The following is a 25,276-nucleotide window of genomic DNA, read 5'->3' as shown; positions in this document are numbered from 1 at the left end:
GAGGGACGGAGAGAGAGGGAGATACAGAATTTGAAGCAGGCTCCAGGCTCTGAGATGTCAGCACAGAGCTCGATGCCGGGCTTGAACCCACGAACTGTGAGATCATGACCTGAGCTGAAGTCAGATGCTCAACCAACTGAGCCACCCAGGTGTCCCCAGCTCCTTTTTTGAACTACACCTTGAGTTCACTTACTTCTAATTAGCTGAGCTATTCTCCAGGTCAAGTCACCAGTATTAGCTGGTCTTGCTTTCACTGTGTACAGCCTCTTTTCCATTTGGTAGAGTGACTCTTTAAAGCAAAAAGAAGTCAGATCATGTCAATTCTACTTCTAGGTTTCCTATTTTACTAAATATCTAAACAAAATACCACAGACCTAAGGATCTTGTGTGATCTTGGCCCCTGTCTTATTTCCTCTGACCTTATTTCCTTTTATTCTCCCTCTTGTTTCCTGTGTTTCAACTACATTAGCCTCCTTGTTATTCCTCAGTAACCTTAGGCATCTACTTACATATGGGTTTTTGCACTTGTTATATATAATTCTCTTTTCCTATGCACCGCTTCACTGGATATCCAATGGTTCATTTCCCTTAAACCGTTGCTCAAATTCACCTTATTAAAGAGGCTTTCCCAGGCCACTTTACATAAAATAGCACTTGCTTCCATAGGTAACAATCTGTTTCCTCATCCTGGTTCATTTTGTTTAGAGCACTTATTACCTGATGTATAATATATATTTAATTTGTTTGTCTCTCTCAGTGGACTGTAGGTTCCATGAGGGAAGTTGTGTTTTGTTTATTTGTTTTTTTGTTCACTGTCACATCCTTAGCATCTAGAATGGTGCCTGGCATATAGTAGATGCTCAATAAATACGTGTCAAATGAATGAATCTTAAGTACATACTTGAAAGGAATACTTTCGGTAAAATAGAGGTCCACTAGATGGCATTAGTTTCAAACTTTATGTAATTAATGTCTGGGAGCAAAAGATAGGATCTTTTCTGTTACTCTAATCAGAAAAGATCTTTGTGATGAAGAGTGTCACAAGAGATCACTATGATTAGTGTGAGGCATATAGATACTACATTTGTATTTAGGTTTTGATTTATATATTTTTTAGAGAACTTTTCTAAAATTAAAAACACTTGGAGAAACTGATCGTAGAAAATTATAGCATATTGGTATGTGAATAACCATTTGGTACAGTTATTTAGCACGGTAACTGAGTAAAGTCAGTTTGTGTCCATACATTGACCATCTTCCTTCTGAGGGGCCTTAATGGAAGGAGAGAGCAGTAATGACTTCCAGAGCCTTTTAACACTCAAGCCGCCAGTTGAAATTCAGCCTAGGGTTGAAGCCAGAAAATTATTTGTCTGTCAGCTGTTCAGTTCTCTCATTGACTGAGAGAAGTACTCAGTACTTAATCCACTGGACATCCAGTTTTGGAAAACTTCTATGTTTCTGGCAGACGTTGCCATAGCTATCCTATTAAAAATCAGTGGCTTCCAAGTGTCAGAGCTTTTAGTTGACTTCTCTGACCAGCTCTGAATTCAGCAAATAGTTACCCTAATCAAGAAGTTTACACATTTTCCCCAAACCCTTAAAATTTTCCTGTCCTGCCTTTGCCAGTGTCATCTCATTTCTTCTCGCTTTTGTTGCTTATCTTGTTTCCTCCTTTATTCCACCCCGCCTGTCTCTCTCTTGTGCCCTTCTCCTGAGTGCTCATTTGATCCATTTGTTCTTGCCCTTCACACATCTATTGGTAAAGTAATTTTTCCTCTTCCTATTCAACCCAATGATGCTTTTCTTTTCAAATTGTTCAAAATGCACTTTTAAAAAATATTTTTGACCAGTTTTCTTTTATTTCTCTGTTTTAGATTTTTCTTTTTTCATTTCTGATTATAATATATGTGAGGAACTTATTTTGTTTCTGTCTTTAAAGTTCTCAGCCTCTTCTTGGGACTCATTAACTAGAAGTGAAAACACTTGTTCTTTGTACTTTTGTGTCTTTAAATGGAGCATAAAGTATAGAGTGATTTTTGTGTTTATAGTCCTTCCTCTCAGATATCCTTGGGTGGTTAAGTACCAGACTGATAAAGTATCATTTAAAATAGGAGACAGTTACACTCAAAGATTTACACTTTTATTTTTATATTTTTAGCCAGAAACACTTCAAATTTCTAGTACTGAGCTCCACGTCTCACACTATTACTGATGATATTTACATCTGTTTTGCCTTGTCACTCTCCTGCACTTGGCCTACTTCATGCATCAGATCTAGCTTTGAGTTCAGAATTCAATAGGTAGAAAATCATGTTTTGTTTATTCAGGAAATATTGGACAACATCCATTTGTTTAGAAAATAATTTCCTGTTTACCAAGGAGTTATTGGATACGATGTATTTTGTATGTATTAAGTTTTAATTGAGAAAGTATATTTTTCTGTTCTGAGACCTGGAGACTAACTGATAATTGATTGTTAGAATGATAATATTATATATTTGTTCAAGTATATTTCTTTTATTCATGATAATGAAATCATTTTTCTTATTTACTAAACATGTCTTACAGCTGTTAGTCAAGTGATCAATTATTAAAAAACAATGCTCTCACTGCTAACCTCTCTTAGTGCTCATAAAGGATGGCTTACATTAAAAAAATTGTTAATGTTTATTTATTTTTGAGAGAGAGAGAGAGAGACAGAGTGTGAGCAGGGGAGGGGCAGAGAGAGAGGGATGCACAGAATCTGAAGCAGGCTCCTGACTTTGAGCTGTCAGCACAGAGCCCGATGCAGGGCTCGAACCCACGGACCGTGAGATCATGACCTGAGCCAAAGCCGGATGTTTAACTGACTGAGCCACCCAGGCGCCTGGGGATGGCTTACATTTTAAAATTCTATATTAAAGCATTTTGCTTATACCTGCTCTATTTTTGTTCTAGTGTTACTTGTGGCTTATGAATTTCCTAAGTAAAATTCATTAGATGTTCAGCACTGTGGCCTTGAATGTCATTAACTATTTTCACTTGCGCTATTTTTCCTCCCCACAGACTGGTTGAGATAGCAGAATCTCGTTTTCCCAGATATTTTAACACTGAAGAAAAATTACTTTTGACAAGCAGTAAGGTTCATCTTTATCGGGAACTCAGCTGCGATGAAGTTCTACAAAGGTTTGCTGCTTTAGATTTTGGTAGTTTAGTAATACTTTGAAGATATATTTCTTGTTTTTTATGCTTTCAGCTTCTGAGTGAAAAAAGTCTCTACATATGTATTAGGGTTATGGGAAATAAATTATTTCAGTGTTCTTTATTTGCTACAGCCTATTGGATGAAATGTTTCTTTAAAAAGAAAACATTAAATGAGTGAAATGTTTTAGATTTAGTTAATTAAGTAGTATATTGATTACTTTTGTTTCATTGAAAGGTTACCCCCAAATTCATCAACTTAGAAGAGCAAACGTGTCTTGTCTCACCTAGTATCAGAGGGTTAGGTATCTGGGAGTGGCTTAGCTGAGCGTTTCTGGCTCAGGGTTGCACCAGAGGTTGTAGTCAAGCTGTTGGCCAGCGCTGTGGTTATCTCAGGGCTCAGTTGGAGCTGGAGAATCTTGGATAATTCCAAGGTTACTCATATAGTTTCTGGAAGGCCTCCCTTCCTTGCTGGCTGTTGGCCATAGACCTCTGTTCCTCACCAGGTGGGTCTCTCCATAGGACTGTTAACAACATGGCAAGTTGCTTCCCCCGAGAAAGTGATTTGAGAGAGTGGCAAGTGAAAGAGAGCCCAAAATGGCAGCTGTAGTCTTTTATAACTTACTCTCAGAAGTGACATGCCATCATTATGTCATATGCTATTGGTCTTACAGACCAATCCTGGTAAATATGGGAGGGGTCTGCGCAAGGCTGTCATTACAAGGTGGGAATAAATGGGGGCCATTTTGGAGATTTGCTGTGACAAGCAGTTTTACCCTAAAATTAGCAGTATCATAGGAGAACCAGAGAATTAAACTAGATGAAAACATTTTGGTCCATTTTCAAAAGAGTGCAATATGTATAGAAGAGCTGGAAATAAGTTATGAAGTTATGATCATTGAATACTTGTAATCATTACTGTAAATGAGGGAGGAAAAATTTGTTGTCATTGTTTTTAAGTTGGTTAATCTTTGAAATACCCTATTTTATATTATATTTTAAATTTATCCACTGTTTTACAAATTCTACTTTTACAGAATTGAATCTTTGGAAGAAGAAATTATTTCAAAGAGAGTTAAACTTGTAATTATTGACTCTGTTGCTTCCGTGGTAAGAAAGGAGTTTGATGCACAACTTCAGGGCAACATGAGAGAAAGAAATAAGTTCTTGGCCAGAGAAGCTGCCACCTTGAAGTATTTGGCTGAGGAATTTTCAATCCCAGTAAGTTTTTTCTTTCTCTCTTTTTTTCTTTCCTTTTTTTTTCTTTTATATTAAATTTGCTGACTTACAATATCAAGTAATATAATTAGAAGAAAATATAGAACAGATGACATGTTAATAGTACTAATTACTATAGTAAATATCAGCATCTTAAATTTGTTCATCTGTTGAGATTACTTTATCTTTTTCACAGTTGGAGTCTGGGGCAGATTTGAATGTTGTTTGTAAAAGTTCCCAAGGTCAATCCTTTTCTTACACCTCATTGTTGACTCCCTGTGTGTTTTGTATTACTTTGTCACACTGAGGTAAATATTAACTATTAGAATTACATGGAATTACCTGTGTTTATTTCTATAGTTTCTTTTATGGCATATTTGTCAGCTTTAGAAATATTTTAGTTTGAGATATTGTGTTCAGTGCTGTCTTGTACACTGTAAGATTTGGTTGGTTCCAAATTACCAGAAGTTGACTATGACGTTTTGGAGTGTTGGGAGTGACAGTAATGAAAGTGTCAGTAAGGAAACCTTGAGAGATGGCTGTTGACACCACTTTCCACAGTGGGAATTGTGATGAGGAAATCTGAAAATGTGGGCATTTTGCAAGGGTTTGTGGTTGGTAAGCCACCAGATGTAAGTGTGTACCGATGGCTTTCCCATTAGCAGCCCATGGGAGAGTTCTGCTTGTTCCGCAGCCCCACCAGCATTTAGTATTGTCAGGCTTTTCAGTTTTAGCCAGACATCATCTTGACAGAAAATAAGAAAATTCCTTAAACTGATATAAAATTTGGTTATGATATTATAATTTTTAGATTTGTGTTTGGAAAATTAAAAGCTTGGATCTATCTTTGTAATATGTACTAAGACTGTAAACTACCACGCAGCCTTGGAGATTTATAAACCCAGGCAAGAAATCAAAGGAGAACATGTGGCATACAAAAAGGTCTACATTTCTTAACGGCTTTCTAATTCATATTTTGGATTATATGATGTAATTCCTGGTAAAGTCCAGAGCTGTAAAGTTTATCCTGGATGACGCTCATCTTTTAAATTTTATTGTAGTAGGTTAAAATGATAAATTCAAATCCATGTTTTCCCTGGCCAAGGGAATTTTAAAAATATTTTGTAAAGTTACTTGATTGAATGGAAAAGTTAAGTATATGTACTTATTTTATTAATTCATGCTGGTTGCTTGACTTAATCTTATGTAAAATATGAAAATTTACTTTTTAAAAGTTGTATTTGTTTGCTTTTAAATGGTAATTGTAGGTTAATGTTTTTCAATTCTTTTCTGAGGAAATTTATTTTCCTGAGTGAGAAAAGGGCTCTACTTTTTTTTGTTTTTAATAGCACCCTCTGAAAGAATAAGTACTTATCATTCCCATGCCTCTCTGTCTTTGCCTTTGTTTTTCTCTATAGAGATAAATATATAAATAGGGTATGTACTTCTGTAAAACAGGATGGTATTGGTTTTTGTGATGAGTTAGTATTGGTTTTAGAAGGATTTTGAAAAATATTTCCTTTAGGAAGTGTCAGGATTTTCCTAGCCTTATTTCCTCATTTAAATGAAAAATCATGAACTTTTAAGTTTTTGTACTGTACTTTGAATAGGTGGCTCTACACAGAACTAACTAGCTTAAAACAATATGTTGCTAATTTATTATCCCTTTCAAAATTGCAGACGGTATGCCTCATTATAGTTCCTCAAACATTCCAGCAAACACTCCCTCCTCAAGAAGTGTTTGTTATTCCTCAGTCTGAAATATTTCTCCTCTAAATATCTGTATGATTTCTTCTGTCCTGTCATCTTATTAATGAGGACTTTCCTGACCATGTAAGTATTAACCACACTCCCTGCCTCCCCATTTCCTTTATTATGCTTTATGTTTCTTCATTATAATTTTCACCATCCAGGATGTTATATATTTATGTTGACTGTGTGTGTCTCCTCCACCCCACAGAATGGTCCTAGGAACTGTCTACTTTGTTCAGTGCTTTATTCTTAGGAGCAGGAACAATGCCTAACACACAGTAGGCACTCAGTAAATATTTTTGAATGTATGAATTGCAGATACTGCTTTTCTCTTTGGACTTGAATTTTATATATATTGGTACTCCACTTAAATTTTAATATTTGCTTTTAACCTTATTTGGATCCTATATTTAATATTGTTTGTTACTTCTAAGAGTCTTAAGATATAATATTAGCAGAATGTCTTATCAGATAGGAGCTATACTTAGTTATACTGGCATCTTACAGGAAGAAAAAGAATTCTTAAAATTCTTAATCTTGGAAGTAGAAAAGATTTTATTTCAGTTTAGTAGAACTATGAATGTCTGATGGCCTCTGAGGAGTGGGCGGGAAGCCAAGCATTCCAGCCTGCCCTCTGGCTGTGGGTCTGAGATGCTGAATAGAGCCAGGACCATGCCTGGTACTTTGACACTCTAGATATCATTTCATTTAAATAAGAGTAAAGAGTAAAACCAACCTGGGTGGTGGGATGAGTACTTTATTGAATTTTAAAATTTCTCTTTGGTGAACATGCAGTACTTTTAATATGTGGAGAAAAGCTTAAAACTATAATCTGTATTTAATTTTGGTTGTCACATTGTATATGTTTGTATACGTATGTATGTTTGTATGCCAGCATTCCTGTATGCATGAAGATTGCAATCTTCTCAGTAACTGATAGAATAGACAAAATATTAGCCAATTAAATCCAGGACAGAAGACCTGAATAACATAACCAACTTGATCTGATTGACATTTACAAAACATTCTGCTCACTGTCTGCAGAAAATGCATTTCTTTCAAGTTCACATGAGATATTCACCAAGATAAACTATATTCTGGGCCGTAAAATAAAACTCAACAGATTTAAAAGACTGCAATGGTACGAGGTATGTTTTTGACCCACAAGAAGAATTAAATTAGAAATCGCTAATACAGGGATGCTGGGTGGCTACATCAGTTGAATGTCCATCTCTTGGTTTCAACTCAGGTCATGATCTCACAGTTCATGAGATTGAGCACCAAGTTGGGCTTTGCACTGATAGTGCAGAGCCTGCTTGGGATTCTCTCTCCCTCTCTCTCCACACCTTCCCCAAATAAATAAATAAACATTAAAAAATAAAAGAAAGAAATCGCTAATATAAACATATCTGGAAAGTCCCCAAATATTTGGTAATTAAGTAAAACACTTCTAAATAACCCATGTGTAAAGAGCAAATCATGAAAACTTAGAACATGTTTTGAAGTAAATCAAAAGGAAAATACAACATACCAAATTTGTGAAATACAGTTAAATCAGTACCTATAGGGAAATTTATCCTAGAAAGAAGATTACAAATCAATGATCTAAGCTTCTAAGAAATAGAAAAGGAACAAATTAAATTCAAAATAAGTAGTAGGAAGGAAATAATAAAGATAAGGGTAGAAATCAATGAAACTGAAAACAGAAAAACAATAGAGAAAAAAATCAATGAAATAGAAAGCTAGTACCTTGAAAAGATCAATAAAATTGATAAAGCTTTACTGAAACTAAAAGAGAAAGAAACAAATTAGTAGTATCAGGAATGAAAGAGGTAAATCATTATAGATACTATAGGTATTAAATGGTAAGAGAATGTTATGAGTAGCTTTATTCCACTAAGTTTGATAACTGAGATGAAATGGACAAATGCTTTGAAAGATGCAAACTTTGAGGAAGAAATAATGAAAATAATCCTATATCTGTTTAAAAAATTGAATTTGTAGTTAAATATCTCGCAGAGAAAAGTCTAGGTACAAATGGTGTTACTGGTAATATCTACCAAACATTTAAGGGAGAAATGTCAATTCTACAAATCTTCCAGAAAGCGTACAAGAAAACTATACACCAGTGTCCATTATAAACATAAACACACAAATCCTTAACAAAATATTAACAGATTAAATTCAGCAATAAATAAGAAGGGACCAAGTGGAGCTTATTTCAGTAATGCAAGGTAGATTTTAAATGCAACATTAAAATATAAAACTGATCACATCAGTGTATTAAAAAAAGATCATCTCAGTAGATGCAGGAAAGAAAAACAGTCAACAAAACTCATCAGAACTATTCATGATGAAAATTCTCAGCAAAGCAGGAGTTGAAGGGAACTTTCCCAACTTGATAAAGGGTATCTACAAAAACCTTAAGCTAACATCATACTTAACTTACACTTAATGGTAAAGTACAATCTTCCTAAGACTGGGAGCAAGGATAAGAAAGCCCACTCTTTTTTTTTTTAAATCCCAAATCTGTTGATTGGATTGTTTCCCACTCATGTTGGTTCAGGTTGCTTTTAGTGCTGCTTCTGTCTGAAGGATCATCCTCCTGTTAAGTCTTGCTTTTCCTTCTGTTGGCTGGCATAGGACAGTGGAGCACCTCCCACACAAAACCACCCTTTGTGCATGGCTAAAGGCGGTGGTGATTTTGTAGTACCCTGGGCACTTCACACCCATGAGGTAGGAATTGGTGCTCTGCACCAGGTGTTTCTTTTTGTGCTTCCTCTTCTCTTCCAGGGATGGGTGCAGGAGGTCCTTTGCCAAGGGCCATGTTCTTGTGGGCAGGTCATCACGGTCAGAAAGGAAGATAGCCCACTCGTACCATTTCTGATCAGCAATGTACTGTAGATCCTAGCCACTATAATATGGCAAGAAAAAGAATTTAAGTGCATTCAGATTAGAAATGAAGAAATAAGACTGCCTTCATTCATAGATTCTGTGTGTGTGTGTGTGTGTGTATTTAATGTTTATTTAATTTTGAGAGAGAGAGACAGAGCAGGAATTGGGGAGGGGCAGAGAGAGAGAGGGAAACACAGAATCTGAAGGAGGCTTCAGGCTCCAAGCTCTCAGCACAGAGCTTGATGCGGGGCTCAAACCCATGAACTGCAAGATCATGACCTGAGCTGAAGTCAGACGCTTAACTGACTGAGCCACCCAGGTGCACCTTAGATGATATATTTTTAATAGAAAACCCAAAGATTTAACACAAAAACCAAAAGCTACTAGATATGAACAATTGGAAATTGAAATAGACTTTTATAAGAGCACCAAGAACATGAAATACTTAGTGGTAAATACAATAAAATATATGTAATATTTTTATGTTGAAAACTACAGAATATTGATGAGACAAATCAAAGAAGATCCGGATAAATGGAAACATATCATGCTTATGGACTGAAGACTCAATACTGTCAAGATGTCATTTCATTTCAAATGGATCTATGTATTTAACACACAATCCTAATCAAAATCCTAGTAGGTTTTTTGGTAGAAATCAAGAAGGCGACTGTGAAATTTATGTGGAAAAGCAGAAGACTGAGAATAGGCAATACAGTTTATAAAAAAGAGAGTATAGAGGACTTTCACTCTCTGATTTCAAGACTTACTATAAAGCCACAGTAATTAAGACAGCATTGTATTGATGATAGGGTAGATTCCCGGATCAGTGGAACAGAACAGAGTCCAGAAAATAGATTGATGGTCAGTTAATTTTGAACAAAGAAGTTATGGTAATTCAATAGAAAAGGGGTAGTTTTTCAACAAATGGTGCTAGAACAATTGGATATCTGTAAAAAACAAGCAACCCTTGACCAATTCCTTGTACCATTACACAAACCTAATTCCAAATGGATCACCCACTGTAACATAAAATCTAAAACTATAAAACTTCTAGAAGAAAACACAGGAGAAAGTCTTTGTCATTTTGAACGAGGCAAAGATTTCTTAGATGATGCAAAAAACATGAGCCATAAAAAGCATTAATACTTCTACTCTTTGAAGACACTTTTAAGAAAATGAAGAGACAAGCCACAGTCTGGCAGATAATGAATGCTTATATGACTTACATGTTAAAGGACTGGTAACTAGAGATAGAAATATGAAAACTCACTGTCAGTGTAATTTTTTAAATGGGCAAAAGATGTGAATAAACACTTTAATGAAGATCTACAAATGGCAAATAAGCACATGAAAAGATGCTCAGTCATTAGGGAGATGTAAATTAAAATCACACTGAAGCTACACACCTATTAGAATGACTCAAAAACCAAAAACCAAAACCCTGACTATACCAAATACGGATCAAAGTGTGGAGCAGCTGGAACTCTCATCCATGCTGATGGAAATGCTAAATGGTGTAGCCACCCTGGAAAACACTTTTGGCAATTTTTTGTAAAGTTAAACATTTTAACTATGTGACTCAGCAACCTTTCTCCTAGGTACCTTTTTATATGCAAAGAAATTATATATATCCCTGCAAAAATCTGTATGAAAATATTTTTAGTAGTTTTATTCACAGTCACCAAACACCAGAAATGACATGAATGTGTATCAGCTGGTGAATGGATAAAGAAATTCATACTCAAATAATGGAACATTCATATAACAGAATACCACTCAACAATAAAAAGGAATGAACTACTGATATAAACATTGATGAGTCTCAAAAACACTGTGTTAAATGAAAGAAGCCAGACTCAAGTGGCTACATTTTATATGATTTGTTTTATGATATTCTGCCAAGGGCAGAACTATGAAAGTGAGAATCAGGTCAGTGGTTTCAGGGGCCCAGGGCGGGAAAGTGAGGAGATTGATTACAAATGGATATGAGGAGGGACGCCTGGGTGGCTCAGTCTGTTGAGCCTCTGACTTCAGCTCAGGTTGTGATCTTGTGGTTTGAGAGTTTGAGCCCTTTGTCAGGCTTTGTGCTGACAGTTTAGAGCCTGGACCCGGCTTCAGATTCTGTGTCCCCCTCTCTCTTTGCCCCTCCCAAACTTGTGCTTTGTCTCTCTGTCACTCAAAAAGTAAACATTAAAATAAAACAAACGGATATGAGGAAATTTGTTGGCATGATGGGAATGGCCAATATCTTTTTTTTTTTTTTTTTTAATTTTTTTTTTCAACGTTTATTTATTTTTGGGACAGAGAGAGACAGAGCATGAACGGGGGAGGGGCAGAGAGAGAAGGAGACACAGAATCGGAAACAGGCTCCAGGCTCTGAGCCATCAGCCCAGAGCCCGACGCGGGGCTCGAACTCACAGCCCGCGAGATCGTGACCTGGCTGAAGTCGGACGCTTAACCGACTGCGCCACCCAGGCGCCCCGGGAATGGCCAATATCTTGATTGTAGTGTGGCTACATGAGTGTGTGAGTTTGTCAAAACTCAGAACTGTATACCCAAACAGAGTGTGTTTTTTTAATTATGCATTAATTTTTCCTTAAGAAACAACAACAAAAAGCAAGTGAAACACTTATGCTAGAGGATCTTTTATGATTCTTTCTTTTCTGGTCTTAACTTTCTGTTACCTCAAGGAAAAGAGAATTACCAAGTATGTTTAATCAGTAAACTTTATTTTTAACAGTTCAAGCTTTGGCCTAACAGTCTTTTTTTAAAAAATTGCTGTTGTCTTCAGAATTTGTCAATGTCAAATTCCTAAAGTTTTATTTCATGTTGCATTATAGTAGCCTCAAAATCAGTTTTGTAGTTTTTATCCAGTTGAGTTATAAAGGCAAGTTGCTTAAGACTTAAAGGTAAGAAACATAACCTAACTGATCCTTAGCCTCTTGCTAATTCCTCTTTCTGAAATGTGTTTCCTTTTTTATTTTCAACTAATTTTTTTTGTCTATAGAATTAATTTTATTTGGATAGTTTATGAACACTACCAGCATGTTAATGACCGCTGAAAATGTGAATGAACATAAATATTAATATAAATAATAATGAAAATGTGGAGGCAAATTTTTAAAAAGCTGAAATGTCTCAGTTTGGGTTCAGAAAGTTTTAACCTCAAAAGTTAATTCAATAACTTGTATTTTAACATTTTTTTAAAGGTTTATTTATTTATTAAAAAAATTTTTTTTAATGTTTATTTCTGAGAGAGAGAGAGAGAGAGCGCGCGTGAGCATGAGTGGGGGAGGGGCAGAGAGAGAGAGGGAGACACAGAATCCGAAGCAGGCTCCAGGTTCTGAGCTGTCAGCATAGAGCCTGATGCAGGGCTTGAACCCATGAACTGCAAGATCATGACCTGAGCCAAAGTCGGATGCTTGACTGACTGAACTACCCAGGCACCCCAAGGTTTATTTATTTTTGAGAGAGAGAGAGAGAGACAGACAGACAGACAGTGTGAGCAAGGAAGGGGCAGAGAGAGAGGGAGACACAGAATCTGAAGCAGGCTCCAGGCTCTGAGCTGTCAGCCCAGAGCCCAACGCAGGGCTTGAACTCAAGAACCTTGAGATCATGACCTGAGCTGAAGTTGGACACTTAACTGACTGAGCCACCCAGGCACCCCAGTAACTTGTATTTTAAATTCATGCCTTCTTTCTGGAGATGAGTTGTTTATTTAGAAGCATGTGAGAAGAAATATCCTCCCTCAAGTTTGAAGAAAAACTGATCTCTCAAGGCCTTATTTTGTTCTTTTTTTATTAGTGTTGTATAACAAGATGTTATGATCTCAGTCAAGATTTAGATCTAGGTATTTTATTTTATTAGTTTTGTGGAGAGTCACAAAAAGAAGCTCTTTGGAGTAGTTTATATAGGGAATACTCCTCACTAACTTTTTTTCATGGAGTGAAGAAGGAGTAGTATGTAGCACATAAAATTATACATTTTAGGGACTTTTAGGGCCCCCAAAGATGTTACAGTTCTGAGATTTGGTGGCCATGAGTGACTTGAATCCTCTTTCAAAGTTTTGAGATTTTCAGGTAGTAACTCAGGAGGAGAATATCCAGAGCATGTGTAAGCTGCAGGAGACAAAGGCAGGGCCATTTCTCCCTCTGACATTTTGTTATACTAACATCTTTTTTAAAGCTTTTGTGATTGATCACACTAGGGACTTCTATAGCTTTCTCTTTTATGACATTTGTGAAATATCTGATTGATTTTCACCATATTTGACACACATTATTTTTCACCATGATAAAGTATATCATTATATTTTAAGCTTTAGTTCATGTTCCTGTCTTAAAACAAAATGGTAGCAGATACAAGTTTTCAATTGACACATGGTCTATTTTTACTACTTAATTGAAATGTTTCCATAATTATTTAATTTCTTGGGACTTCATGGACATGATTCCTCTAAAAGTTTAGGTAAAAGGGATACAGGAGTACTGATGCATAGGGGCACTTGTACCCCAATGTTTATAGCAGCACTCTCATCAATAGCCAAATTATGGAAAGAGCCTAAATGTCCATCAACTGATGAGTGGATAAAAAAATTGTGGTTTAAAAAAAAATTGTGGTTTATATACACAATGGAGTACTACGTGGCAATGAGAAAGAACGAAATATGGCCCTTTGTAGCAACATGGATGGAGCTGGAGAGTGTTATGCTAAGTGAAATAAGCCATACAGAGAAAGACAGATACCATATGGTTTCACTCTTATGTGGATCCTGAGAAACTTAACAGAAACCCATGGGGGAGAGAAGGAAAAAAAAAAGAGGTTAGAGTGGAAGAGAGCCAAAGCATAAGAGACTCTTAAAAACTGAGAACAAACTGAGGGTTGATGGGGGGTGGGAGGGAGGGGAGGGTGGGTGATGGGTATTGAGGAGGGCACCTTTTGGGATGAGCACTGGGTGTTGTATGGAAACCAATTTGACAATAAACTTCATATATTGAAAAAAAAATAAAAGTTTAGGTAATAGAGAATAACATTTATGTTCATCCCTTTGATATTTCTGGGATATCAAATCCCTGCGTACATGTTAGATGTATTTGACTAGATCACTTATTTCATTGTCTACAGAAGACAGCTGTTTACTTCAATATGGGTAAAGTCTTACAGCCTTGTGAAGGGGGTAAACTTGTACTATGCTAAGTGTATTCAAATTAAGAAGGATTTATTTTATAGTATGGCAGCCTAGGAGGCTCAATATGAAAAAAATACATACTGTCCATAAGCCTAGTGTACCTAATTCATTGATACTATTATGAGAGATATAAACAGTTGCTCAGAGAATATGCAGTAGAATAACCACTGTGGTTCTAGCCCTTTTCCTCTAACAAGAAACAAATCATGTACACCATTTCACCAAATTTATTTTCATCAACATCTTAGGTCTCTGGTTCATTTGCGTTTTAGATCTTATCCCTACTTGCTGAAGGTAAAGCATTGTCTTCTTCATCATTAATCTCCAAAGCAGACTGTTCATATGGTGGACGTAAGATGATACATTGAGGTGTTAGAATAAAACATTGGAAACATCCATATTTACTTTTTACCTTGTACTTCTAAAACCTCTATTTTATGTATGTTTTTAAATGCATATAAAGCATTAGAACAGTAGACTTCTGTGTACCTTAATAAAGACACATTAGGGGTAAATTTTGTTTCGATGTGTGAGATCAATAGTGCTCTGGTTCACAGAATTTCAGGTAAGCAGTAGAGGACACACACACACACACACACACACACACACACACTCTTAGAGTTTTTATTGCCTTTTTAAAAATGTCTCTGGAGGCTTTCTGTCTCTGAAAAATCAAATTATGCCGAAACTTAACCTCAAGGAGTCTTTACTTGCTGGAGGGTTTTGGGTGAGAAGATTTTTTCTCCTCACAGACTTCCATAGTATTAGAAGAATTACAGTTTACACTAGTTTTTAGCATGGGCTCTGGAGTCAAATGGATCTGGGTTAGAATTCAGACTCCTCCATTTATTAACCGTATAACTGTAACTTAATAACTTTGCCATCTTTCAGTTTTCTAATATGTAAATATGGGACTTGCCCAACTTTAAAACAGTGGTATAGTGCTCAGTCTTCAATAGATCCTTAGAAAAGTTAGAGGAGGGTACTTAAAAGCATTCCTCTGATAGTAGAAACTAGTTGTTCTTTTGAATTAAATATACTTAGCACAGAGCCTCACATACAGCTTAACAAATGAGTAGTTGAAGAAAGCTGTAAGTTTATAACTAATATTTAACACCTTCATTTTACCCATGAGAGAATCTTACTGTCTTATCTCTCTTCCAGAAATAGCTTGCTTGCTTGCTTCAGGACTTTCAAATGCTAGTGGTCTATTCTCATTTTGCCCTATTAGCTCATCTGGGCCATATGTCGGCATACTTTTTCTGTAAAGGGCCGGATAGTAATATTTTAGGCTTTGTGGGCTATGCTGTCTCTGTGGCAACTACTAAACTCTGCCATTATAGCTTGAAAATAACTGTAAACAATTTGCAAACAAATGGGTATAGTTGTGGTTCAATAAAACTTTGATTACAAAAACAGATGGAGGGCCAGATTTGATCCACGGGTCATAGTTTTCAGCCTCAGTTCCGCACCCATCTCCCTTCTCCCTTCTCTCTAGGCTAAGCACCCAGGGCTAGTGCTACCACAAGTCCACAAGTTTATAGAATTAGGAGGAAGGGAATAGAGCAGTCTGCTCATAAAAGCAGTATTTCCTCCAACTAGTTTAAGGCATTGACCTAGTTTTATTTTATTTATTTAAAAATTTTTTTAATGTTTATTTATTTTTGAGAGAGACAGAGACAGAGTGTGAGAATGGGGTGAGGCAGAGAGAGAGGGAGACACAGAATCCTGAAGAAGGCTCCAGGCTCTGAGCTGCCAGCACAGAGCCCGACTCGGGCTCGAACTCATGAACCGTGAGATCATGACCTGAGCCCAAGTTGGATGCTTAACTGACTGAGCCACCCAGGTATTGATCTAATTTTAAATGCAAGTAATATTTTCATGAACCCCCAGTGTTGACTTCGGTTTTATTTTAATATTACAGAAACATAAAGAATTAATGAAATAAGCTAATGACTTTTTGTATCAAATCACAGCATGAAACCATAAATGTGGGTTGCATTTACAAACAATACAGTACCATTCAAATTAATTACTGTGCTGTTAATGATGATTTGCTAAATCAAATTATTGCTTGCAACGTAAATAAATTAATTTATGGCACAGGTTCTTTTGGATTATATATATATGTATATAATACAGAGGGAGAGAGAATATGTATATGTATACATATATGTATGTGTATATACATATACATATTCTTCTGTTATGTATACATATACATATTCTCCTGTAGGTCATATGGTGACTCAACTTTCCCACCTCTTTTCTCTCTACAGAACCTTCTTCTGTTTGGGAAGGGTGACATCATTTGGCCGTCACCTGGGTGTGAATGCATATACATTTAAAGTCTGCCATTACTCTTTTCTCATTAGTCCCTGACAATTAGTGTGATATGACTTGGCATCACTTGATTGAAAACAGACACTGACATCATGTTGCAGTTTTCATTTATAAAGTGTCTATACTAATATTTTGAGGCCATCACTGAAATGACATAAAAGTTAAAAATTCTCAGAATTTACAGACCATTGAACATATTTACAGACTATGTTTTGAGAATGCAGTTCTATAAGTCTTGCAGAATCCTGTTTCCTGTAGTTTATGGGGCTGAGGTGTAAGGGACATTCTGCTATTGGGATGTATGATGCAGAATCTTTGTCTTTAAAAGTGTGTCCATCCTAGTATTGGAAAAAAACCAGAACACTCTAAAACTGTTTGTAGATACTGGTTGAAAATAACATAAGAGAAGAATTTAAATATTGCTCGCATAAAATAAATTGTGGTTATGGTTATTTATGTTGCCTTGTTATCACAGACTTCTAATTACCATACACAGAATAGTTATTACACATATTGTAAATTATGTATCAGATTAAAATAATAGGCTTTTCTTGCCAAAAGGGTCTTAAAGGTCACTTAGATTAACTCCTTCATTTTACAGATGACACAGGCTGAGCGTGACCTGACTTGTTCAAGGATACTTAGCATAGGAGAGGGCAATTAATGGGTAGAATGCAAGATCTTTTGGATGCCAGTTTTGGTACTTTTTTCTGTAGTGGGGTTATCTTTTTCTCTGAGACTTACAGAATAATAATGAACATAAACTTTTTTTTTTTTAACGTTTTTATTTATTTTTGAGAGACAGAGAGTGCCAGTGGGGGAGGGGCAAAGGGAGAGGGAGACATAGAATCCAAAGCAGGCTCCAGGCTCCAGGCTCTGAGCTGACAGCACAGAGCCTCTGAGCTGACAGCACAGAGCCCGATGTGGGGCACGAACTCACCAACTGTGAGATCATGACTTGAGCTGAAGTTGGACGCCCAACCGACTGAGCCACTCAGGCGCCCCTGAACTGTCGACTTCTTAAAGACAGGATTATGTCTTCTATTTCTCTGATTTCCAGGGCCTCATACTATGGACAAGTAATATTTAGGAAATAACAGCTAATAAAATTACAATTATGAAATCATATTGTATACCTGATACTAATATAATGTGAGATGTCAGTTATATCTTAATTTTTAAAAGAGTATATATGGGACCCTGAAATAATATCACAGAGTTGTATACTAACTTCAACATCTGCAAAGAAGAACTGAAAGTAAAGTTTTATCTCTTGAGCTGAATAAGGAAAGTAATTTATTAAATGATGATTTTTAGTATGGGTTACTGGTAATGCACCTATTGTTTACGGAGGAGGGAACTAATTTTAAGAGTTTTGTGAAGAGACCTGAAAAGTTTAAAAAAATTTATAATTGAGGCTTATAAAAATATACTTACCATATATATATAATATTTACATCCATTTGAATATTTTTCTTTATTTTTTTGAACATAATTTGATTTTTTTATGCTTACTGCTGACATTCCCGCCTTGTTTTTTATACTAACCTTTATAATATGCCATGCTAGCCATGTTGTTAATTTGTCTTGTTTTCCATCTTAGAGTTTTATAAGCTATTTGAATAAAGGGGAATAAAAATACATTGATAAAAGGAGTTTAACTTTTTAAGTTTCAAGATGCTTCTTCAAAAATGCTTCAAATTGTATTTTGAACAAGCCAACCCAGATGCAAAAAATGCACAAAGTGCCAAGGTCTAAATTTTTAGTGTTTCAGAAAATTCAACAAAGTTTTTTTTTTTTTTAATGTTTGTTTATTTTTGAGAGAGACAGAGCACGAGCGGGAGAGGGACATAGAGGGAGACACAGAATTCAAAGCAGGCTCCAGGCTCTGAGCTGTCAGCATAGAGCCTGAGGCGGAGCCTGAACCTGCAAACTGTGAGATCATGACCTGAGCTGAAGTCAGCCACTTAATTGACTGAGCCACCCAGGTACTCTGAGAATTCAACAAAGTTAATTTCAATTGTTAGTATATGAATAGCATTGAAAGTTCTTTTCTCTTTCCCTTCTATCTTGTTCTATCTTTATTTCTTGATATGGTATAAATATTTTCTAGTATATGGGAACTAGTGACATATATGTCTATGGGACTAGTATATGGGACCATATATATGGGACTAGTATATGGGAATAAGTGAACTTAGAAAAGTGGTATATCAAGAAAAATTTGGATATACTATTTAAACAATCTAAGAAGAAAATGTCTTATTTTCATTGAAAGTTGTTGTTAAAATACAAACTATTTTACTGAGATGTGATTATAACCAATTTTCCTGTTGTTGTCATCTTGATTGTTGTTCTTGATTATATGCCTTTTAAGAATATGCATTACTCTAATTTATTGCATAACAAAGTTTTTTTCAAAATATTAATGTTTTTTAAATGTTTAAAGCTGTTTGCAGAAAAATGAATTAAAATATGTGTATTTCTTATTTTAAAGACGTAAGTGTTTTAAATCATTAACTAGTGGAAATTATTTGTCTCTCTTTTTGTGAGGCACATATTGTAAGGTTAAGCATTTTGTTATTATTTGACAAAAGCATAAAAATACATTCTTTTTTTCTCAGTTTATTGGTAAACTTCACATGGGCCAGGACTTCATTCCTTCCTTTCTAGAGAGCATGAGCAAGGGAGGGGCAGAGAGAGAGGGAGAGAGAGAATCCCAAGCAAGCTCCACACTGTCAGCACAGAGCCTGACATAGGGCTCGATCTCACCAACTGTGAGATTGTGATCTGAGCCAAAATCAACAATCGGATGCTTAACCGACCAAGCCACCCAGGTGCCCAGGACTTCTTTTCTACCTTTAGCTGTCCCATCATGCAAAGTAAGTTTAATCTTGTAGGGTTATATCTTAGCTATTAATAAGCATTAAAAATGAAAAAAATATGTTGTATGGAAGTGATGAATCATTAAATTGTACACCTGAAACGAATATTACATTGTAAGTTAACTAACTGGAATTTAAATACAGACTTAAAAAAATTAAAAAAAATAGGCATCTAGGCCCATACATTTAAAATAATTAAGGCTTTATTAGTTACAAAATTAGAGTATTATGTTTATGACTTACAGGATAGGGGAGAGTGTATGTACCCCTAATTTTGACATTTATTCTTATTAACATAAAAACTCAGTACTTGGCATTTATTGTGAAAGCCTAATGAAGCATTCTGATTGTAAAATAAGAATCCTAGACTCTAGATACATATATAAAAGTTATCGAAACTCTAGAGCTATAGTTTGTTATTGTGTAATGTTATTGTATGGTCATGTGATTTTTGGTTTACTTAAAAAAATTTTTTTAATGTTTATTTATTTTTGAGTGATACAGAGAGAGACAGAGTACTAGCACAGATAGGGCAGAGAGAGAGGGAGACACAGAGTCCAAAGCAGGCCCCAGACTCTGAGCTGTCAGCCCAGAGCCTGATGCGGGGCTAAAACACATGAACTGAGGTCATGACCAGAGCTGAGGTCAGATGCTTAACCGACTGAGCCACCCAGGGTGCCCCTGATTTTTGGTTTACTTTGATTACTTCTTATAACTGCCGAAAGCAAACACTATAGGACTTCTATGCGATGAGAAATGTCCTTTACAACTTTTTTTGTTTTCCATAAGTGCCTTCTGTTTGTTCATTCACAATTGAAATCAAGTTACTCTGAAAGCTACCCTTTTATTCATTCAAGTGACTAAAACTCATACTAGACTAAACCTTTGTGTATCATTACTGACAATAATTCCAGAAAGTTGTATTTTCTTTTGTGTAGCTCTTTATAACTTCTAAAACTTTGTTTTTAGTGTTGAGAGAAGCCAAAAGCTAGAAACAGCTTAAAGGTTAATAAGTAGGCTAAATTAGTGGTGGTGCATCCAGAGAATACAATATCATGCCATTGTTAAAATGAATGAGATAGCTCAGAAATGCACTCATAGGTTGTGTAGGAAAGAATTAACTGGTGTGAATTGCCCAAACCCAGCACATTCCCGAGAAAGGCGTATCTTAAAGATTGGCTCTTGTCTCTGAGACAAATTCGGTGCCCTTGGAATATTCTTTCTAGAAGAGTGTTTTCATATGCTGGAGGCCTTGGACCACACAGTACCAGTTGGATCAGATAGTTTATGCAAACAATTTGATTTATGGTGAACACCTATGGGGACTGGAATCTGAAAGCTGTGGTTAGTCATGCAGGTCCTAGATGCCTTGTGACTGACTCCCAGTAAAATCTCTGGATATCAGGGCTTGGGCATGCTTTTCTGGTTGATAACACTTCACACGTGTTGTCACACATCATCGCTGGGGAAATTAAGCATGTCCATGCAACTCCACTGTGGGATGACACCTGGAAGCTTGTGCCTGGTTTCTACTGGACTTTGCTCATATTCCTTTTCTCTTTGCTTATTTCAGTCTGTATCCTTTTGCTCTAAAAAGCTATAACTGAAGGTAACAGCTTTTCTGAGACCTGTGAGTCCTTTCAGTGAATCATCTCCCAGAGCATGGTCCTGGGGACCCCTGAGACATAGGGCATCACTAGATGTGTGCAAGAATATTTATGGAAACTTTATTTGCAATTACTCACAACTGGCAAAATTTAGTTACTAGTATTGCATCACTTGTAATTTATTGGTTTTGATAGTTGTACTATGGTTACACAAGATGTTGACATTAGCTGAAGCTAGTTGAAGGGTATATAGGAACTCTACCCTTTTAGCAACTGTTTGGTGAGTCTAAGATTATTTCAAAATAGAAAGTTAAAAAGGAGAGTAGGTTGGGGTGCTTTTTTTTTCAACGTTTTTTTTTTTTGGGACAGAGAGAGACAGAGCATGAACGGGGGAGGGGCAGAGAGAGAGGGAGACACAGAATGGGAAACAGGCTCCAGGCTCCGAGCCATCAGCCCAGAGCCTGACGCGGGGCTCGAACTCACGGACCGCGAGATCGTGACCTGGCTGAAGTCGGACGCTTAACCGACTGCGCCACCCAGGCGCCCCAGGTTGGGGTGCTTTTATATGCTTTATGAACTGGCTCTCACAGCTCAAAGAAATGCCCATTGGTTGTATCTAGAGAAGGAAAGTAGGGGCCAGAAAGGGATTGTCTTTTGATAAGGCATTGCATCTCATTGATATAGTCATCTGGTTCTATAGATATTACCTAACACCTTTTCAATTATACCCTGCTCTTCATCTTTCAGCAAATCTAGCTGGCTACATTTCAAAATCTATTCAGTACCTGCTTACTTCCCATTACCTTCAGTATCATCAGCCTGGTTCCTGGTGGTTAAGAGTGGCTTTGGCCTTAGATGTTGGTTTGAATCATAGCCCCACTATTTGCTGATTTTATGACCCTGAGTAAGTTATTTATCCTAGCTCCAGGTCTTAGTTTCCCATATGAAAAGCAGGGATAATAATATCTGACTCATGGGGGTGTGAGGATTAAATGAGATAATATCTGTAATGTTCTTTGCACCGTGTTTGACACATTCAGTAAAAGGTAGCCATTACTTATTGAGTATTACGTCATTCCAGATGCATGGTGTATATTATCTCTTTCCTCCAAATTTTCTTCTTCACAAAGCTGTAAGTTCCTCAGACAGAAAAATCATGTTTTACTGTTGTATCCTAGCTGTTTTGCTGATGGATGCTATTACTGCCTGCACCCTCTTAATGCCTGCTTAACTCACTTATTCTTTGTATCTCATACTGTCTTCTTTTTCTTTTTAATTCCATCTTCAGCAATTGTGAGCAAAACTCTTTGCTAGGCACTGTACATTGTCCTTAAGCCTTCTTTTTATTAAATTTTTTTTTTTCAACGTTTATTTATTTTTGGGACATAGAGAGACAGAGCATGAATGGGGGAGGGGCAGAGAGAGAGGGAGACACAGAATCGGAAACAGGCTCCAGGCTCTGAGCCATCAGCCCAGAGCTTGACGCGGGGCTCGAACTCACGGACCGCGAGATCGTGACCTGGCTGAAGTCGGACGCTTAACCGACTGCGCCACCCAGGCGCCCCTGTCCTTAAGCCTTCTATAAGTAACTGAAAGAAATCTGAAGAGGATGTTAACTTTTATGAAAAAAGATGAAAAGCAGAAATAGCATTCCACATTTGTTTTACAGCGAGCCCTTATAATAGAGGCAGCATGCACCTGACCAGGGAGAGTGGCGCTGCCCAACTCCTTCCCCGAGAACTACACTCAGCATCTCAGTATTAAGCTGCCAGAGCTTTGAACTGTGTCTTTGAGCATCTGTGCTGTATCTCAATTTATTTTGTGCATCTGTTAGCAAGATGTGTCTGTCCTAAGGTATCAGAAAACCTAAGACAGGTGATTTTTTGGATCTGGGAATGCTCAAAACTTTTTCCATATACATTAATAGTAATTGCTTCTCCACTTTATGCCTTTTTGCATTATGAAGGGTTTCATAGGAATGCTTTTGGATAATGGGGGAGACCTGTATCTTGTCCACTGTTCTCTTTTTGTTGCTAACAGTTATGTAAGGAGCTTTGTACCCCTTCTCTGTCCTTTACTTGGGACTATAGATTACAAAGAGAGAAATAAAGGCAGGTAGTTAGACCTTCATAGGCTCTATTAAAACTCTGTCATGTCTCATCTTTTTTTTTTTTTTTTTTTTGTAAAGATTTTATTTTTAAGTAATCTCTATACCCAACATAGGGCTCAAACTCAAAACCCTGAGATCAAGAGTCATACACTCCACCAACTGAACCAACTAGGTGCCCCTATCATGTCTAATCTTGACCCTTTCCCTTTCGGTACATTCTTATTCAGAAAGGGATTGCTTTTTTTTGGAGACAGATAGATAGTGGTTAAACTGATGAGGCATAAGCATAATTCCAAAGTTATGTTGCTAAGAAAAAGCTAGAAATGAAAGCAAGTTGTAGGTCATAGTCTTTAGTGTTATTTTATATCTGTTAACACAGTGCCTTGATGTGTTTGTAGAATTTTCCCATTGAGAATCTTAAGGTTGTGGCTGAGTGGCAAACTTCAATTTTCAAGTGAGAGCAGGGATGCAGACAAATGAGGTCATTTGTCTAAGACCCCTCAAGAAATCATTTGCGTGATTGAATAATATCACTTGCTACATCTTTCTCATATTATTACTTTTTTAAAAACAATTAAGGTCTTTTTTAAACAATTTTTATTTTATTTTTATTTGAGAGGGAAGGAGAGAGAGAGAGAGAGAGCAAGCGGGGGAGAGGAGCAGAGGGCGAGAGAGAGAGAGAGAGAGAGAGAGAGAGAGGGAGAGGGAGGGAGAGAGAATCTTAAGCAGGCTCCACACCCAGCATATAGCCCTATGTGGGGCTCAATCCCACAATCCTGGGTCATAACCTGAGCTGAAATGAAGAGTTAGATGCTCAACTGACTGAGCCACCTAGGTGGCCCTGCACTGGTCTGCTCATCTCTTTTCTGTATAGGTACATACCACTGCTATAAATTTTTCTCAAAGTATATCTTTGATCACATCCTGCTCGGTTCAGAAGCATTGGGGGTTGGAGTCAAAATGTGACTGACATCTGTAGACATTGGAGGATGGTCATGTAACTTCTTTATCTTTGGTCAGTTGATCTTTCAGTATAGGAATCTGGTCATGTGTTCCTGTAAATCTTAAGCATAGCATAGTCATTTCTGTACATACTTCCTTATCTCCTCAAGTGAGATAGGTTTTGGGTAAAAAAGCAGTTTTTGCCATAAGCAAAATTCCTTCAATGATTAACATACTTATGTACAGTGCTAATCAGAAGTTCCTAAGCTGTAGGTCACAGCAGCAAGGGAAATAGAAGCAATATGGAGTTAGACGTGCTAAGTTTCTTCCTGTTACAAGTTTATTAAGTTAGTAAATTTATTCCTCTGATAGTTCATAATTTTTAATAGAGTTTGACATCTTAGGCAAAGTTTTAGTTTTAAAACAGAAAACAACTTTACCCTAGTTAGAATGTTTTCCTTTATTGAGTGCAAAAATTTAAGTGGGCACTTAATTAACTTTGTAAGATTTAAAAAATTTTCCATGCATTGAAGAGTCTATGTAAATATGTAACATCTGTGGTTTAAAGGTTTTGTCTTCCAATACAAATAAGATAATTTAAAATAGAAGATATTAAAAGTTAGATATTTCTCATTTGAACAATTTGTTCCCTGCCCATTTTTTGCCTTTTGTTTATATCCTTGATATTGAAGAAGATATAACCTTATCAAATTCACATTCTTCTATTTGTTTTGATTCTCTTAATGTTGATTCAGTCTCTGCTGGGAAATGTTTTATTAAAAGAAAACATTTAAATCAAATGATTGCTCTTCAATCCTATTTTGATGGTCATAGGAGAGAAAAGTGTTTAGGATTAAAAAGACAGCAGGGCCCTTGTTCTTACCATTAACAGTTTGAAAACCTAAGCTTCTTTTAAAATTAAATAAAAAAAAATTAAAGTATTTATTTATTTTTTTAGAGGGAGAGCAGGGGAGGGGTAGAGAGGGAGAGAGAGAGAATCCTAAGCAGGCTCTGTGCTGTCAGCACAGAGCCCAACTTTGGGCTCAATCTCATGAACCGTGAGATCATGACTTGAGCCAAAATCAAGAGTTGGGCACTGAGCCACCAAGGTGCCCCTAAAATTAAATTTTGATCCTAAATGTTTGGTTTTTGA

General features: G+C 36.5%; 1 protein-coding gene and 1 pseudogene across 8 annotated transcripts in view; one reads left to right on the top strand and one right to left on the bottom strand.

Annotated features, from left to right (window-relative positions):
• Positions 1-25,276, top strand: part of RAD51B (RAD51 paralog B) — a 647,682-nt gene that overhangs the window by 35,179 nt on the left and 587,227 nt on the right. For all 8 annotated transcript variants that reach the window (XM_086709448.1, XM_086709453.1, XM_086709450.1 and 5 more), the window contains exons 6-7: positions 3,046-3,165; positions 4,218-4,401. In XM_086709448.1, coding sequence (XP_086565574.1) covers positions 3,046-3,165; positions 4,218-4,401 — 304 coding nt within the window. The remainder of the gene's footprint in view (positions 1-3,045; positions 3,166-4,217; positions 4,402-25,276) is intronic.
• LOC112855044 (small ribosomal subunit protein eS27-like pseudogene) lies at positions 8,724-13,191 on the bottom strand (annotated as a pseudogene).

Source organism: Puma concolor, chromosome B3 (genome assembly GCF_028749965.1).
Source record: "Puma concolor isolate L17-30 chromosome B3, mPumCon1.1.hap2, whole genome shotgun sequence".
Taxonomy (NCBI): Eukaryota; Metazoa; Chordata; class Mammalia; order Carnivora; family Felidae; genus Puma; species Puma concolor.
The sequence above is the reverse complement of the archived record's forward strand: the minus strand, read 5'-3'. Positions and strand labels throughout refer to the sequence as shown.